Consider the following 20545-nt stretch of genomic DNA (forward strand, 5'->3'; position numbering starts at 1 on the left):
GTGATGCTAGGGTGCGAAACGTTGTGAAACCCAAATCGGTCTAAGCCACTGTAAACGCAGAAGGGGATGTGCATAAAACCCCTTAATTATATGAATTTCAAAATTAAGAGAAGTACTGGTAACTTCAAATAAATATGAGTAAGGTTTTTAAATTACTAACAGTTCAATTACTCAAACGAGATGACGGTGGCGAGCTAGGGAAACTTGTTATACGATGTCCTTCGTCTTATTACCCCCAGACCACCGGTCATGTGTATTTCTTGCCTTGACAACTACATTACATTGCATATGAATGGTCATCGTTTTGATCTTCAGAACCACTACCGAGTCCTATATGATCGAGATGACCATACGGTGCAGTAAAATGTTAACTTCGTTTGTCTTACAGTACCTAAAAACAAATCGTACGAATAGTTGTTCCATTTCTTCGTACTTGTAGTGAATATATTACTGAAAATGAGTACTCTCTGACCATTCGCTTACAGTCAAATGTGTTTCTATACCTTAAATTCTGGAAGGCCTATTCCCTGACCTCTACAATAAGTTATTACGAACTATTGATCACGTTTGTACGTTGACCACTACATAAATGATAACACCTACTCCCTAACCACTACATTTTGATCGTTACGCACTACTGATAACGTCTATAAAAATTGACCACTACATTACTGACCAAATCTACTCCCTAACCACTACAATTCGATCGTTACGCACTACTGATAACGTCTTTACACTGACCACTACATTACTGATCACTACATTACTGACCACATCTACTCCCTAACCACTGCAATTCGAGCCGTTACGCACTACTGATAACGTCTATACACTGACCACTACATTACTGCCCACATCTACCCCATAACCACTACAATTCGAGCCGTTACACACTAATGATCACGTCTATACACTGACCACTACATTACTGCCCCCATTTACTCCCTAACCACTGCAATGCGAGTGTTACGCACTACTGATAACGTCTATACACTGACCACTACATTGCTGACCACATCTACTCCCTAACCACTACAATTCGATCATTACGCACTACTCATAACGACTTTACACTGACCACTACATTACTGACCACTACATTATTGACCACATCTACTCCCTAACCACTACAATTCGAGCCGTTACGCACTACTGATAACGTATATACACTGACCACTACATTACTGACTACATCTACTCCCTAACCACTACAATTCGAGCCGTTACGTATTACTGATAACGTCTATACATTGACCACTACATTACTGACCACATCTACTCCCAACCCACTACAATTCGAGCCGTTACGCACTACTGATAACGTCTATACACTGACCACTACATTGCTGACCACATCTACTCCCTAACCACTACAATTCGATCATTACGCACTACTCATAACGACTTTACACTGACCACTACATTACTGACCACTACATTACTGACCACATCTACTCCGTAACCACTACAATTCGAGCCGTTACGCACTACTGATCATGTCTATATATTGACCACTACATTACTGACCACATCTACTCCGTAACCACTACAATTCGAGCCGTTACGCACTACTGATCATGTCTATATATTGACCACTACATTACTGACCACATCTACTCCGTAACCACTACAATTCGAGCCGTTACGCACTACTGATAACGTCTATACACTGACCACTACATTGCTGACCACATCTACTCCCTAACCACTGCAATTCGAGCCGTTACGCACTACTGATCACGTCTATACATTGACCACTACATTACTGACTACATCTACTCCCTAACCACTACAATTCGAGCCGTTACGCACCACTGATGACGTCTATACATTGACCATTACATTACTGACCACATCTACTCCCTTACCACTGCAATGCGATCGTTACGTACTACTGATGACGTCTATACATTGACCACTACATTACTGACCACATCTACTCCGTAACCACTACAATTCGAGCCGTTACGCACTACTGATAACGTATATACACTGACCACTACATTACTGACTACATCTACTCCCTAACCACTACAATTCGAGCCGTTACGCACTACTGATCACGTCTATATATTGCCCACTACATTACTGACCACATCTACTCCCTAACAACTACAATGCGATCGTTCCTACTACTGATCACGTCTATACACTGACCACTAAATTACTGACCACATTTACTCCCTAACCACTGCAATGCGAGTGTTACGCACTACTGATCACGTCTATACATTGAACACTACATTACTGACCACATCTACTCCCTAACAACCACTACAATTCGAGCCGTTACGCACTACTGATCACGTCTATACATTGACCACTACATTACTGACCACATCTACTCCCTAACCACCACTACAATTCGAGCCGTTACGCACTACTGATCACGTCTATATATTGACCACTACATTACTGACCACATCTACTCCCTAACCACTGCAATGCGATCGTTACGTACTACTGATCACGTCTATACATTGACCACTACATTACTGACCACATCTACTCCATAACCACTACAGTTTGCTCGTTAAGCAGCACTAGTCGCATATATTCTTTGACCTTTATCTAGATCGCAACATCTTAGTCTTGATTACTATTCTTCTTGGTATATTGGGTTTTTACCGAGATCTTCTTAATATGTAACATTCACAGCAAAATTCATCAACTTTACATTCTTAGCATTCTAATAAAGATCAGATAATGCAAAATATAGGCAAAATGACGCAATGCGTGTTTCATGAAATGATAAACTGGCAGCTTCACAGTGTGTTAACATTAATCATAGTGATCATTATCATTATGTGACGACCAACAGTTGCTTCTCTTCGCCTATGTATCATTTACGGATTGTTTGAATGTGACCACCAAGAGTTGCCTCCCTTTGCCTAGTTGTACCATTAACTGATTGTTAATATGTGACGACAGATACTTGCTTCCTTTTCATATTTAAATTCAAAATCAAACAAACAAACAAAAATCATATTTAAATTATTACATGCTTACTATTATTTGACCAAGGATTGCGTCCCTTTCCCCAGCTGCTACTATAGCTTTAATATTATGTGAAGAAATAATATTCAACATAGTATAAACACATAAGTCCTTGCTTGGAACTCAAAGTATATGACAGTAGAACAAGAAGCAATGGAAAGAGCTGTCTGATCTTCGAAGACCTTTAAGGAATGCAATTTATTTTTTCAACATTCATGAGGTCTAACCAACATTGGCTTTCTGGACATATTCCAGGAATCGCGTTATATCCAGAAATCCAATGTTGTTATGACCTCATGAATGTTAAAAAATAAATTGCATTCTTTATATTTGTTTTTACATTTTTCAGTGCTTCGAACTTTCCGATGCAAGCATAATAAAAAAATACATGTATTTGTTTTCTATTTATACATTTGGGCAACGCAGTAGAGGGAACATCGTGTTTTCGCGGGAAAATGTAAACTTTCACGGGGGGTCCTGGCAACAGCATGACAACAAAACAAACAAAATATAGTTCAATTTTCAAAATTTAATTTATAGAATTTATACAAATCGTATAGTATTTTCATATACTTTACATGCCTTATTTTAGCTTTAAAATCAAGCCAATTATGTTAAATGTTAATTCATATAAGCATAACAAGTCTAAATCAAGGGCTGTATTACGGCGCACGTGAACCAAGTACGCCCTGTGCTGCGTCATTGAGTGTATCAATACGCAGTGATGAGGTCACCTGTGTTATGCAAAAATGAATGTCAATTTCGTCAATGGGTCGAAGCATACGAATGTAAATATTTTAGGACAAAAGAACCATTTTTTTTGCCATTGAGATGATAAAAACAATCTTTTTTTTTTCCGTCGATGAGAGAACCATTGTGACGTTGGTTACTTATTCAACATTTGGCTAGACCGGCTCTAGATTGAGCTAGTTTGATACTCAATCTCGTAAGCACAATTATACTTTTTATGCTGCTTTTAAACACCTATACTACAACATATCAACGTCTATGGTATTCTCGTGCAAAAGGGCGCACACGATACCCAGACTGAAGGTGCCCTGTCAGCACTTTTAGTTATACGTTTTCCGTTTTTCTTTGACGTTGACATGTTGAAGTATGGGGCTTAAAAAGTGTTTTACCTGTTTTTGTAAGATTTGTTTATCAAACTAGCCGAATATTTAATAAGTTTCCAAATTCACGCTGGTCATGAGAAAAATTGAATTTTAACTTTTCCCTTGCTGTGTAATAAATAAAAATAAAATAACCATGATTCACCCTGTCATACCAATTATATCGCCATTTTGTAATATCTGATCAATCATCAAAAATAGCAAAATACATTTCTGTGGGCAAAATTAATAGATAAAAAAAAAAGAAAAGCATGCCATTGTGTCATACAAGTACTAAACCTACAAAGTAAGGAAGAAAGGAAGCTACTATTTAGAAATATAGTTTGTCGATGCAGTAAAACAAGCAAAGTTAACGATTATTGCACCATATGGCCAATCCGTCAATTTTGGACTCGTCAGTGTCATAAAAAAATGTCAAAATAACGAAAAATCGAAAATTTCTTAAAACCTTCACAAATTTACAGCATATTTGCTACAGCAAATAATTAATTCTACAACTAACATTTTACTTGTAATGTGTGCCAAAACAAAATCCTGCACTAAGTCACGGCCAACCTTGGAACGGGTAGAACAAAAACAGGGCAACCACCTTAATGCGTAAAAGTCGTTCTAGAAATACATATGAACGTTTCTTGATATATAAACAAAAACCAAAGCAAACTCAGCATTAAACTGCACCATTATGTGTAAGACAGTAACAGATAAACCACAGCGCTGGCACAGAAATCAGAAATACAAACAACTTGAACTGATGAGACGCCAAATGGAAAGGCATCATGGCCGCCCACAAAAACATCGGAGGTTACACGAGATACTCCGGAAGCGTTTCCGGTACAGCACGTTCCTACGTCTAAAATTCCTTCGTCCAAACCAGGATCGTATGTAGATCACCGACGGTATTAGACATAGTGAACCAGACATTAAATAATGTCAGGCTCAAAACCTGGACTGATTGTTCCAGTAACTGTTGTTTGAAAATAAAATATATCTTAAGGAATACATGTTAGTCTTCAGTTAACTAAAATCTACACCTTACAAATGTAAAATGTGTGATAAAAAATCGAAGTTATCAACAAACATGATATAAATCAGGATGTCCACATCCTTTGAAATATAGAATATGTTAACCCGTCTATCTTTTCTATAACAATATTTTATCTATCTCTTTGCATAATATATTCCATAATCAACACAAACGCACGCATGCGTTACTTTTATATTTACTCTCTATATACATATCTTATACATACTTTTTAGAGCCATTTGATTTATGACTCCGACGATTTTTTTAAAAAGAAAGCATGTACTCTTTTCAGATTTAAAACCCGACCTTTTTCGTATTACAAGTGAAGTGGAGATATCAGCCAAATTGTAACATGCACTATAGTCGAGATTACTCATTACTATTCACCTATCGCATCTACGGTATCTACATAAACAAGTTAACATTATGCGGTTGTGTAACTAGATAACGCTTTTTAAAAAGTGACACTGGGAGTCGGTAGAATACAGTGTATGTACATGTACCCGACACCAGAAGCACGGGAGCCAGACGTTATATCATACGGGTAACACATCTAAGGATCCGTCAACACATGCAATTAAATCCGTATAAAGATAATTGTTGCTATTAAGAAAAGCCCTTTATTATTTTTGATACATTTTCTATGGGGCATACCATAGACCATCTTAAGCAGGTACTCAACTTCTCGGGTTACAGCAAGTAGGCATGGGAACAACACAGCAGCAGATATAAGACCACTCACCCATCAGTGAAAAGTAACCGCCCAGTGAAGGGACATGTTACAATTCCCTACGTGGGCGGTATGTCTGAGGCGATCAATAGGAAGATCTGAAAGCTTGGTGTCACTGTACACACTAAACCTACAAATACGATTCGTAGCATGATTGTGGCTCCCAAAAATAAGACAAAGACACTTGAAAAGTCAGGAGCAATAAACCATATTATCTGTGTAGGATCCCAGCAGCATATGTGGGTGAGACAGAAAGGGCCTACCGAAAACGCGTCTCAGAACATCACAGAGGCTTGCTAAAAGCCAGAGCTCACATGAGCCGAAGATCACACTCTTTTGGGGCTCCCAACATTAGAGATCTGGACCAAGACCCCCGTTGATCCCAGAGAGGGGTCATCATGGCCACTAGTCTAGACTTGAATCAAGAACGAGGGCGCTACAACCTACCGCCAGCATATGCCAGCCTGAATCAGTAACATGACTTGAGGATAATCCCCATGTCACATGACTGAATCATCAGACAAGTCTGAAGCCCCCTATTGATCTCAGTAAGTGCTGAAGAAGGCAACCAGGAGGTCGCCGAAAGCTACCCGTGTGTTGTACTTAGTTGAGAGACCATGTTAAATTATTGTTAAATATAGACATACAATACACTTTAGTAAATTGTCGTGTTTTTTGTTTTTTTTACTCTATTCTTATATTTCGATGGACCATACAGTTTATGTAAATTTATTTCCAAGTCGCCTGATTTTATATAAATTGCCATCGCTTTAATACGAACATAAATGAATGAACACGTGTCTGGACTGTTAACAGCGTTTGTAATGCAAGTTGTGTCGTCTTTCCCAACCAAAACGAAATCTAACACCATGTAAGATATACAGCTGTGCACAAAATACATTTTTATAACATGATGTATATCTTATCCCCGAAGCGGAATAATATTCACTGCGCTTTATTTGATATAAATGACGAAAATAGATTGTGAAGAGTTACATTTAACGATGTACATAATGTACAAATAGTGAAGTTCTGACCGGATATGAAAAAACCATTTGGCGGTGAATTCACCATGCTATAATATTACATATAATGCAGGTGTGTCAAAACATGTTCTTGAGAATTTTACATCTGAAAATATTCTATTCCCGAGAAAATAAAATTACACTTCACGAAAAAATCGTTCCTTATAGAGATACATCTTAAAATAGGAAACAATATTTCTCAAAAGGATTTTGCGTATTTCTTTTTAAAATGTTTACGGTTGACTTTGAAACGAAGGATTAATGTGAATAAAATTTGTTGTCAATCCTTTTATTTTATATTAAATGTGTCATTCTATTTCTCTGATGAAAGTTTGAATTCAAGGCATATTACTAAATCCTCCCTAAGATGATAATGACAAGTTGCCAAAAAACAAGATTTTTTCAATTGTACAACCTGTGTAAAACCTCTCAAACGATAGTACTTTTACTGCCAAAGTTTGGTAAACTGGTAGTACACCATACTGTATTCTTGTCCTGGCTAAGGTACAACATGTGCAATTCAAAGCACTGCGGTAAACTGGTCAATGAGCTGTACGGTATACTTGACGTGACAGAGGTACACATTGCATAAGGCCATGCATACACTGGGATAAACTGGTCAATGTGGTGCGTTCTTGTCGAGGCGAAGGTACACTATATAGAACACAATACACATCAGAAGCATGCTCGACAATGATATCACAAACATGAAAACGTCCACAGCGTTCAGCAAGGAGCGTTTCAACATACCATTATTTTCCACTAATACAACAGACTCACGATTCCCGCTGTCAAGTGGGAGATTCTCATTTAAGTCTTCATCAGTCCGCGGTTGTTTACTCTTCCTACTTTTCCTAACTATTAGTTGGTACAAATGAACCAACCAGTCAGGTGGATGTTCTCTGTCGTATAAACGAACTGTTATTAAAGTCATCAAAATCACCACGGTGCTGTGTATAACCGACGCTAACAGGAAGTACGTCATTCCTGGCAAAGGTTCAGAGGTCGTTGGAAGGAATTCACCCATGACAGCCATGTAGACAGCCAGAGCTAGAAAAAGAGTCATTGAAAACGAAATTCTATCGCTAGCGCTCACGGGGATCAAAAATACAAGGGACTCTATTAAACACAGCACCGTTACCGGAATAAGCATGTTGATTATAAAGTATTCTGACTTCCGGGCCATACTAATTGTAATGGATATGAATGAGGCTGACGCTATTTTCTTATATTTATCGAACTTGTCCGAAACTTTGGTCCATATGACGTCCCATTCACCGTTCTTTGCATAAAAGTCCATATTGACAGATGGGCTTGAGGCCACCAGTCTCATCTCCTCTTTGGTGTGAATCATGTTGTTGAGTATCAACACACAGGTATGTTGGTCCTTCGGGAAGGAACGCATATTAGCGTCACACGACGACCTGGCAAATCAATGAACAATACCTAAGTAAAAGATCTTAGACTATTAACAGGTCTGAATAATAGTGCTTAACTAACATAGTTACAAGCTAATGTCAACTTTGATGAGTTTCAATTTCAGAAAAGAGCTAGAAATTTTGCTTCAGCGTGATTTTGTCTAATCAAGATGAATTTCATCAATTTCATATAAAATTGAAACCAAACACTGACCTTTTTATCGCCAAAACTGAGACCTCACTTGAATATCATGAAAATAATCACGTTTCTTCTGACCATTGCTAATCTTTCAACGACGCAATTTTGAAAGATAAGATATTAATAATATATTGTCTCTATTCTGACATCATATTTCAACCACAATTAAGTAAGACATAAGCATTTTTCTTGCATAACACGTTATGTGATAAAGTATTCAAAACTTCAAAGCTGCATGAGATTGTATTGTAGTTTAACAAGGTCTGTTTGGATCGGAACAATCTCACCAAACAGTTAATTTCTGGGATTTCTGGTATTCAAAACTTCAAAGCTGCATGAGATGATATAATATAGAGTAAGATTTTTATGGATTCATCAGTTTGGTATGAATAATAAATGTTTAGTCTGTGTTGAACACAAACATATTACCCGCCCCTCTGACTGCCTGCAGTATAAGAGTGCAATTCGGCTAACTGTCACGCTATTTTCTGACAGCCAACTTTACTTACCCAGCACATTGTGGCTTAGTGGGTTGTTTTCAGGGATTTTGCGTCAGTTGCACTCGTTGCTTGACAAAGGATACAGACGTTTTCGAAAGCTCGCAAAACTAACGTTTCAAATTACTGTTTGTGTTCAATACAAACTTAGCATTTATTAGAGATTGTAATGTTAGTTTAAAAAGGTCTGTGCGGATCGGAACAATATCACCAAACAGTTAATTTCTGGGATTTCAGGATATCGATTCTTATTTCAGTTGTCAATGTGTATATCCTGAGGCGAACGACACTCGTTTTACAAACATCGGTTTGTCAACCGAAGCAAAAAGTCTAACAGCTACAAATTAGGCACATGTAAAATAGTCATTTTTTTTTCTTTTCGTGACAAGTTGTTTTGCTCAGTTTTAAACCTACGGGAAAAGGTTGCATTTCCAGGGCAATAAAGTAACTATTGCTCTTGTGCCAATTCTATAACTCTAAATTGTCACTTAAACATGATATAGCCCCTCATATAAAGATATTCGATATTACTGTAAAAATATTTGTTATAAGAATTCCACCCCTCTGTCTCATCAAAATAGTTACAATATAAGTACTTTGTTACAACAACAACACCATATTACATGAGTATGTTGGCTGGATTCCAGTAAATCTCTCCGCTGTAGTGGACGTAGACGCTGAAATCCTCTGATCCAATATGTCCTATACTATCCACGGCTGTCATCAAAACTATAGTAGGTAACCACACCTGGTTAGCCGGTAGCACCATCCCTTCAACGCCACCATACTTCTGTGGGTCCCACGTCAGGCGATAATCCTTCCAGCTGGACAAGGAAATATGACAATTATGTAGCTCTGTTAAAACTATAGCTATGAGTACTATCTATAAATATATATTTGTATATATAGGTACTTAAATATCCATGATGAAATGGTTTTAGACTGACATTCGGTAACGCATTCTACTGTGTTTGTTCTGTTTAATTATTATTCTTGTAAACATTTTCTTTAGGTTGGTAAGTATGAATTGTAGAAAGCCTATGTATCACAACCAATAAGTGTTTACATGTGACGTTTTCCATATCGGAGAAACTGAAAGGCGCTTTGGGGTCAGGCTTAGTGAACACCGGAAAGATACGGACACCCAAAGAGGAAAACAATTCATCTGATCTGAAGGGAAGATGTCAGAGTACCAGATAGATAAATCGGCAATCACAGACTATGTTCTGCAGCAAGATCATGTTGACTGGGATAAGCCCAAGCACTGGACAGAAAGAGCAACCTGTTCAAGCGGCAGATAAAGGAAACCATCTGGATATCTCAAAGTAGGGCAGTTCCGAACCGAGATGAGGGGGATCTTAGACTATCGCACATCTATGATTAGGTGTTAAACAATACGTAGCCGAACCGAGTCGGTTTGATTTTTCATTTCGTACACGGATTACAACTTAAGTGTGCATACGCCTATCGCGTATCCTAATCGACGCCGATTTTATATTGCCAACTAGTTCATCTTTTACAACTTTGTGTACATGCTTCACTGGTCATTTGTCTGATGAAGATGACAGGGTACGTACCGTATTAGTCGACGAAGCGTCACACGTTATCACTTACTGGTTGTGATATATTATATTTCTGCAATCAGTTTTCCGTTTAAGACAAGTAAGTGCATAGGACAATACAAATTGCCCGTCCTCATGATTGGACGTGATGATATCTAACTATAGGATGTGCATATACTGGACAGTTAACCGATTCATAACTGTCTACAGAGTTTACTCGTAGAGAGCTTTATACAAATCAATGACACATTACGAAGCGTTACCTACATCATTCTCATAATTCCAGATAATGAGACAATCTCGTTGACGACATTGAAGTCAATGACGGAGTACAGGTAGTACTGGAGTTCGACGTCTACTGTGTCGTTATTGTAAAACGCCGGTCGAAACTCGGATCTGTATTCCTCGAATAAGGTGTCATTTAATGTCTCAATATCCTTCATTGTCCCTGTGGCCTTGACAACACTCCCTAGAAACAGGACCATCAGTAACGTCTTCATCGTCCTGGTTGCCGTGACAACTCCCCCTAGCGGCAGGACCATCACAAATGTCTTCAGTGATATTTGCTTCGCATAAAGTGGTGACATCTAAAGTGGTGAAAAGACTTAGTTTTAAAGCATTTTTTGTGTAATAACGCATATACATCTGTTTGGCTAGGTAGCAGTTGTAACTACGATGTTCAATAATTAATATCTGTACCTTAGATTCTAACCGCATATAAATCCCAAATATTGTATACTTTTCGGATAAGTGTTCGTCAACACACAGTTGATACATGTACTTATTTCTAAAATAAATATTAGCCCCTAGCTGTGTCATGTATGAGTTACTAGCCATGACTTATATTAGTCCCTAGCTGTGTCATATATGAGTTCCTAGCCATGACTTATATTAGCCCCTAGCTGTGTCATTTATTAGTTCCTAGCCATGACTTACATTAGCACCTAGCTGTGTCATGTATGTGTTTCTAGCCATGACTTATATTAACCCCTAGCTTTGTCATGTATGAGTTACTAGCCATGGCGTATTTTAGCCCCTAGCTGTGTCATATATGAGTTCCCTGCCACTACTTATATATTAGCCCCTAGCTGTGTCATGTATGAGTTCCTAGCCATGACTTATTTTAGCCCATAGCTGTGTCATATATGAGTTCCTTGCCATGACTTATATTAGCCCCTAGCTGTGTCATTTATGAGTTCCTAGCCATGACTTATATTAGCCCCTAGCTGTGTCATGTATGAGTTTCTAGCCATGACTTATATTAACCCCTAGCTGTGTCATGTATGAGTTACTAGCCATGACGTATTTTAGCCCCTAGCTGTGTCATGTATGAGTTCCTAGCCATGACTTACATTAGCACCTAGCTGTGTCATGTATGAGTTCCTAGCCATGACTTATTTTAGCCCCTAGCTGTGTCATATATGAGTTCCTTGCCATGACTTATATATTAGCCCCTAGCTGTGTCATGTATGAGTTCCTAGCCATGACTTATATTAGCCCCTAGCTGTGTCATGTATGAGTTACTAGCCATGACTTATATTAGCCCATAGCTGTGTCATGTATGAGTTCCTAGCCATGACTTAGTTTAGCCCATATCTGTGTCATGCCTGAGTGTTATTACTTTTGCATGTTAAGGAAAATAAGTGTATGCTGTTAAGAGTAAGAAGCGGATTAAAATTTCAACCAACTGCTTGTTTCGTTTAGCCGTTTATCTGTTTATAAAGTCACGTTTTATCGCGTCAGACTTTGATTGTGAAAGACTAGCCACGTGGAATTTATATTGTTTTTCGCGCCGTAGTTTACTGAGATTCGATAAGCTTGAGGAAGATTGTTTACAATTTATATTTCACCTTGATGAAGTTTATTAGTGAAACCTTTGATGTAGTTTGATGATATCTGATTTATACTTTAATCAGACTATTTGTAAACAATCATTTTGTACTACCTATCATTTGTTTGATGTTCTGTTGTGTATGATTTTGGTTGTTTGAGTTTATCATTTCTGTTTGCGTTCAGACAAATTGAGTGTGTGAAAGTATCCTTCCATTTCTCTCACTTTCTTCTAAATAGTTTTGTAATTACACTCTTTTTGACGATACCCTTACATAACACTTAAAATCAGAATAATGTGCTCATTGTCATCAATCTGTCTGCAAATAAACCATTGTCAGGGGAATATGTGGTAAGACGTGATCGTAAGGCGAAGCGAAGTGAACCTACAGGAGTTTGGCTATTGTGTTTGGTATTTCTAGTTTTGGGTTTGGTATTTCTAGTTTGGGGTTTGGTATTTCACGCATATGTATTTTTTATCCTGTCATCTGCCGACTCCACACCAAAACACATCGCTGGCTTTGGGTAGGAAATTAGGCTTTTATGTTTTGATATCCCTTTTATTTAATAAGCCAATGACATCCCGGAATCCCCTGTCTTCGAGACTTGAACACCGTCGTCATCAAGTCATGTATAAGTGGTCACTATTTCGTGATTTAACATGTGTTGGTGGTGATGATATCATTGGTGTGGCACCATCTATCAGATACGGTCACAGAACACACAAGGTGTAACCACCTGTTGCAGTTTAAATCAAAGGTTCGACGAAAAGAGGTCGCCCCTTAAGTATAGAAAAGGATCGTCGATACATGAAGTTGTAATGGCATCCTTTCTATGTCTTTGACAGCAATCGAAACACCATGCGTTTGGCAAACGACCTTTTTTCAAATATTCAAATACGATGAAGACAAACAGTCGTCCCTAATGTCTGTCGATCAAGATGTATGCTTCTACCAAACACTCTTTCCCTGAATGAGAAGTGGGTTTAAAGATATCTGCTATGGCCAAATTAATTCAAAAATGTATTATTTAAAATATCTCCTGAATAATTAGATAAAATAAGTCTTTTTCCAGTCAGAAATATGAATTACAAAATAACTTATTTTGGTCTCCCACTTCTGCCCAATATATTTCATAAGGCCAAGGGAAAAGCTAGTTGAAAAAGCACAAGACATGGAAGTGGCTGTAAGGGATTCTTTTGCTTAAAATGAAGTGTTTTTCTGACAACCGGAAAAGACTCTTTCATGCCCAAGGATATGGGAAAGAGAAAAATCCAACGAAAGTTGTTTTTTCAAATTAGGTAAAGCATGAAGCTTGCCGATGGTTTTACGCCAAAATGAAAATCCCAATTGGAATCAAAGAGTATTTTTCTCCTATTCGAAGCATCAGAATTAGCTCAGAGTCCTGAAAAAAGGCGTCGAAATTTCCGCATCGCGGCATCGGAATGTTTTCGATTTCGTGAGGTCACTCCCTCCCCGGGAGAGTAACTCATACATGTACAGGAAAGAGGGAAATATATTAATAAATTATCATTAACAATGAAGGTTAAAATAGAATACATCCTTAGAAGCGTTTGTACCCCTAAAAGCACTAATTGGTTTTTTTTTTATTTTTAGGTACTTTTTATGCAACTAGTCTTCAGACTTCCGCTGTAGTACTGAAGAGGAAAATAGTAGGATATTGATATATATGTATTACGCATTGAAAAACATTCAGAAGCACTGCGAAACATTTTTAATGTTAGACAAAAGTTTCATTTGATAAATTCATACAAATCTGTGCTTGATCGATTTGAAAACGTGTTTGATTCTACCATCTTTTAAAAGCTTAAACTTTGTTTGTGTAGCTTGGTTTAAAGATATATTACCAGGCACCATTTGACGCTAACCTTTCATCGAAACATGATTCTAATTTACTTTTGTTTGTAGATTACAGTTCTTACCAATATTCAAGAATTATGAGTTATCCACATTGGAGTTTTCAATGTCATAGTAAACTAGACTATAACGCGAGTTTTCGGATGGTTATAATTTATTGATATATTCTTACACCAAAACATATCATTTTCCTAATAATATTTGCCTACCGTTTACTATTACAGTCACGGTACAGTAGCGATCTGGGCCAGGTAAATATATATGTTGTGTCATCATGTTTGTCAGCCAGGTAAAACATAGATTATAAATTACGTCCCATACTTCACGATATCTTTTACTTCAAAAGGTTTAATTTATAGCATTCTTATCCGAAATAGATGATATCATGACGAACAAGATAAACAGTCGTTTTATTAAAGCTGTTTATCTGATAAAGAAGGTACCAGGTACATTCACTTCACTGTGTTACAGCTTTACCGTTCAAACATCTAAAGTCATCATGTGAGTTTATTTCGTGGAGAAAAATTGGTACTTCGTATTATATTTAATGCATGTCAAAAACACCAAAATACGGCTAAGGACAAGGATTTACCCGTCTAACACGATACGGGACTAAGACTTTACACAACTAAGGACTGAAACAATTCATGCGCTCAGTCATGACACAGCTAGGGGCTAAAATAAGTCATGGCTAGAAACTCAGACATGACATAGCTATGGGCTAATATAAGTCACGGCTTGGAAATGAGACATAACACAGCTAGGGGCTAAATAAGTCATAGCTAGGGGCTAAAATACGTCATGGCCAGGCACTCAAACAGGACATAGCTAAGGGCTAATATAAGTCACGGCTCGGAAATGAGAAACATAACACAGCTAGGGGCTAAATAAGTCATGGCTAGGTGCTAAAATAAGTCATGGCTAGAAACTCAGACATGACTTAGCTAGGGGCTAATATAAGTCATGGCTTGGAACTCAGATATGACATAGCTAGGGGCTAATATAAGTCAAGGCTAGGAACTCAGACATAGCACAGCTAGGGGCTAAAATAAGTCATGGTTAGGAACTCAGACATGACATAGCTAGGGATTGCAATACGTCATGACTAGGAATTCAGATATGATACAGCTAGGGGCTAAAAAACGTCATGGCTAGGAGCTCAGATATTACCTAGCTAGGGGCAAATATAAGTCATGGCTAGGAACTCAGAATTAACACGGCTTGGGGACAAATATAAGTCATGGATAGAAACTCAGATTTGACACAACAGGGGGCTAAAATAAGTCATGGCTAGGAACTAAGATATGACACGGCTAGGGTCTGTTATATGTCATAGCAAGGAACTCAGACAATATCCGGTAAGGAAATCAGACATGACACAGCTAGGGGCTAAAATAATATGGCTAAGAACTGAGACATGGCACGGCTAGGATCTAAGATAAGTTATGGTAAGGGACTGAGACTTGGCACGACTAGGAACTTAGATATTCCATGGCTAGGGACTGAGACATGACACGACTAGGAACTTAGATAATCCATGGCTAAGGACTGAGACATGGCACGGCTATGAACTTAGATAATCCATGGCTAGGGACTGAGATATAACACGACTAGGAACTTAGATAATCCATGGCTAGGGGCTGAGACGTGACACGGCTAGGTACTTAGATATTCCATGGCTGAGGACTGATACATGACACGGCTAGGAACTTAGATACTCCATGGCTAGGGACTGAGACATGACACGACTAGGAACTTAGATAATCCATGGCTAGGGGCTGAGACATGACACGGCTAGGTACTTAGATATTCCATGGCTGAGGACTGATACATGACACGGCTAGGAACTTAGATACTCCATGGCTAGGGACTGAGACATGACACGGCTAGGAACTTAGATAATCCATGGCTAGGGACTGAGACATGACACAACCAGGAACTTAGATAATCCATGGCTAGGGACTGAAACATGACACGGCTAGGCACTTAGATAATCCATGGCTAGGGACCAAGACATGACACGACTAGAAACTTAGATAGGCCATGGCTAGGGACTGAGACATGACACGGTTAGGACCTTATATATGTCATGGCTAGGGACTGAGACATGACACGGCTTGAAACTAAAATAACACACGGCTACATTTTGTAGGAACTTTAACAATACTCAGCTAGGGACTAAGACAGTATATTTCAATATTTTCCTTCAAAGAAATTGGCAAATCGTCCCTTCATATTACTGTTAGTGCATATATAACACCCTTGTTGCTTATCGACGATTGTTAAGGGGAAACAATCTTATAAGCAGAAATTATAAGAAAAATAAACCCATAAGGGAAGCTTTTATAGGGACGACCATTTCTGCTTAGCAAGTCAATTAAGCCAAGCATTCTTTCTTTACAGCCCTATATAACAATGTTTTCACCAATGTGTGACCGAACTCCGTATATGCATGCTACCATGTTCAGCAAAAATTAATATTACGATCTTGTAAACCAGAAATTAGATATCATGATTGTATTTAGTTATGATTTAATAAGATAATATTGACTAATGGAAAAAATATATCAAAAAACGTCTATGTTACAGCGTCGCCTATCTGAGAAACAGTAGTCATGACATATTACACACCCTGACACAAAATGGACCTGGATATATGTACATGAGAAAGTCATATTACAGCAACAAACGTAGAGAGTACGTAGGCATTCGGTCGCCAATACTTTATCTTAATTGTTATTAATATATGCTTAACGGCCAATCAGGAGAGGACATTAAGCCCAATAAATGGTCGACATGGTGCCATTATCAACCCACTTTTGTTACACACCACTAATGTTTAGTTCTAGCAATATTTTAAACAAGTAAAATAGAGAAATAAGTGACATAAAAGGTTGGAGGAGTAAAGTTATATAATGAAAATAGAAATATGTTTCTAATATGTCATTTGTAATGAAAAGATGCACACACGGCTCGATTGAAATGACCATTATTGATAAATGTGACTTAACGCTTTCAGCTGGTTTTCAATTGCTTCACGAAATAAGGTTACATGTAAATCAGTAATCTTCTGATACTCACCTGACACAGTGACTTCCTCTTCAACTAACCTCACAAACAGGGGATTTCTTTGAATATGTGTGCATTTCTATTAAACCAGTAAGTTTGAAGGTGGTTTAAAAATATCTCAATCTAATTAAAATTATATCTTTACATCGCTCCCGTTTACTGATATGTCGCGTTGAAGATCTAACAACATCCCGTAGAGGGTCATGTTCAGGCGACCTTTGCATTAACCAATCAGATGAGAGCTTACGCATTTCTGTAAGTGATGATGTAATGATTTCGGAACGAACTTGCTATGAGCATCGAAAATGGCGGCGCCCATGACACCACGCCGTGTCTATCTACGGGACAACGTTTGTACAATTTGTGGATTTTGGTTTGAAATAAGAGAGACTTCCTCTTCTGGTGATGTTGTCGTTAAAACGTTTAACAACCTGAAACTAAAATTAACCAATGACAGGTTTCGCAATATTCAAACTATCACTGGACCAGACGAAAAAGTAGATTTTGGGCTACGAGGTGTCTGCATTAAATGCTACAGGTCCTGCTTTCTGATTGGTTGAAAGAAAGAGTTATGTCGCGTTTTGATTGGCTTGTTATAAATACGATAATGCATTCATGTTGACCTCTGACGTGACCCTCTATGGGATGTTGTTAGATCTTCAACGCGACATATCAGTAAACGGGAGCGATGTGAAGATATAATTTTAATTAGATTGAAAATATCTGGGCCTTACTTCGTATTACGCTCGCTCAGGTATCACGATTGTATCACTTCTGGAGACATGAAATACGAGTCTGTCGGGTACAATGTCTGGTACGCTCAGCAATGTAGAAACGATATTTTATCTAGGCTAAATTGTTAGTAGACCTACCAGCTATGTATTAAACTGTTGTGATATTCATTACATAGGCAAACGGCCTAAAGGAGATGCATCCGTCTGTCATTAAGAATGCCCCGGTAGTCATCATAAACTGACTCCCATAGTATGACAACGTAAAGAGATATAATTGTAAAATAATTATTTCTAAAGAAAATCAACCGTAACTTGTGAGAATAGTCGAACAAATACTGACGTCACATACATAAACGATAGTGACCAAATAAATGCTGACGTCACATACATATCAAGAGACATAGTGTCGATGAACAGAAGTGACCGAATATATACTGACGTCACAGACATATCAGGAAACAGACGTGAGTTGATGAACGATAGTGACGGAGTATATGCTGACATCACATACATATCAGAAAATAGTCTTATTGTTGATGAACGGTAAAGACCGAATATATACTGAGGTCACATACATATCAGAAATCAGACATCGTGTTGATGAACGGTAGTGACCGAATAAGTAGTGACGTCACATAAATATCAGGAGACAGACACATAGTGTTGATGAACGGTAGTGACCGAATAAGTAGTGACGTCTAATAACTTCGAGGAAACAGACATATTGTTGATGAACGGTAGTGACCGAATAAGTAGTGACGTCTAATAACTTCGAGGAAACAGACATATTGTTGATGAACGGTAAAGACCGAATATGTACTGAGGTCACATACATATCAGAAATCAGACATCGTGTTGATGAACGGTAGTGACCGAATAAGTAGTGACGTCACATACATATCAGGAGACAGACACATAGGGTTGATGAACGGTAGTGACCGAATAAGTAGTGACGTCTAATAACTTCGAGGAAACAGACATATTGTTGATGAACGGTAAAGACCGAATAAGTAGTGACGTCACATACTTATCAGGAAACCGACGTGAGTTGATGAACGATAGTGACGGAGAATATACTTACGTCAAATACATATCAGGAAACAGACATATTGTTGATGAACTGTAAAGACCGAATAAGTAGTGACGTCACATACTTATCAGGAAACCGACGTGAGTTGATGAACGATAGTGACGGAGAATATACTTACGTCAAATACATATCAGGAAACAGACATATTGTTGATGAACTGTAAAGACCGAATAAGTAGTGACGTCACATACTTATCAGGAAACAGACGTGATTTGATGAATGATAGTGACGGAGTATATGCTGACATCACATACATACCAGAAAATAGACATATTGTTGATGAACGGAAAAGACCGAATATATACTGAGGTCACATACTTATCAGGGAACAGACGTGAGTTGATGAACGATAGTGACGTAGTATATGCTGACATCACATACATATCAGGAAACAGACATATTGTTGATGAACGGTAAAGACCGAATAAGTAGTGACGTCACATACTTATCAGGAAACAGACGTGAGTTGATGAACGATAGTGACGGAGTATATACTGACGTCACATACATATCAGGAAACAGACATATTGTTGATGAACGGTAAAGACCGAATATATACTGAGGTCACATACATATCAGAAATCAGACATCGTGTTGATGAACGGTAGTGACCGAATAAGTAGTGACGTCTAATAACTTCGAGGAAACAGACATATTGTTGATGAACGGTAGTGACCGAATAAGTAGTGACGTCACATACATATCAGGAGACAGACACATAGTGTTGATGAACGGTAGTGACCGAATAAGTAGTGACGTCACATAATCACGAGGAAACAGACATAGCGTTTATGAACGGTAAAGACCGAATATATAATGACGACACATACATATCAGGAAACAGACATAGTTTTGATGAACGATAATGACCGAATATATACTGAGGTCACATACATATCAGGAAACAGACATTTTGTTGATGAACGGTTAAGACCGAATAAATACTGAATTCACATTCATATCAGGAAACAGACGTTAGTTGATGAACGGTAGAGACAGAATATATACTGAGGTCACATACATATCAGGAAACAGACGTAGTTTTGATGAACGATAGTGACCGAATATATACTGCCGTCACATACATATCAGGAAACAGACATATTGTTGATGAACGGTAGTGACCGAATATATACTGACGTCACAAACATGTCAGGAATAGCGTTTATGGACGGTAAAGACCGAATATATAATGAGGTCACATACATATCAGGAAACAGACATATTGTTGATGAACGGTGGTGACAGAATACATTCTGACGTCACATACATATCAGGAATCAGACATAGTATTGATAAACTGTAGTGATCAAATATATACTGACATCACATATCTATCAGTAAACGGACATAGTATTTAAGA

At 38.0% G+C, this 20545-nt stretch overlaps 1 protein-coding gene across 1 annotated transcript; it reads right to left on the reverse strand.

Annotated features, from left to right (window-relative positions):
* Positions 1-3511: 3511 nt before the first annotated feature.
* LOC110457651 (acetylcholine receptor subunit alpha-like 2) lies at positions 3512-17537 on the reverse strand. The gene is made up of 4 exons (XM_021509006.1): positions 17371-17537; positions 10850-11169; positions 9644-9844; positions 3512-8330 (listed from the first exon to the last, which is right to left on the reverse strand). Exons 2-4 carry the CDS (start codon positions 11167-11169, stop codon positions 7526-7528), a joined length of 1326 nt encoding a protein of 441 aa, XP_021364681.1. The 5' UTR covers positions 17371-17537; the 3' UTR covers positions 3512-7525.
* Between the last annotated feature and the right edge of the window lie 3008 nt (positions 17538-20545).

This window comes from Mizuhopecten yessoensis, unplaced genomic scaffold (assembly GCF_002113885.1).
Source record: "Mizuhopecten yessoensis strain PY_sf001 unplaced genomic scaffold, ASM211388v2 scaffold9289, whole genome shotgun sequence".
Classification (NCBI taxonomy): Eukaryota; Metazoa; Mollusca; class Bivalvia; order Pectinida; family Pectinidae; genus Mizuhopecten; species Mizuhopecten yessoensis.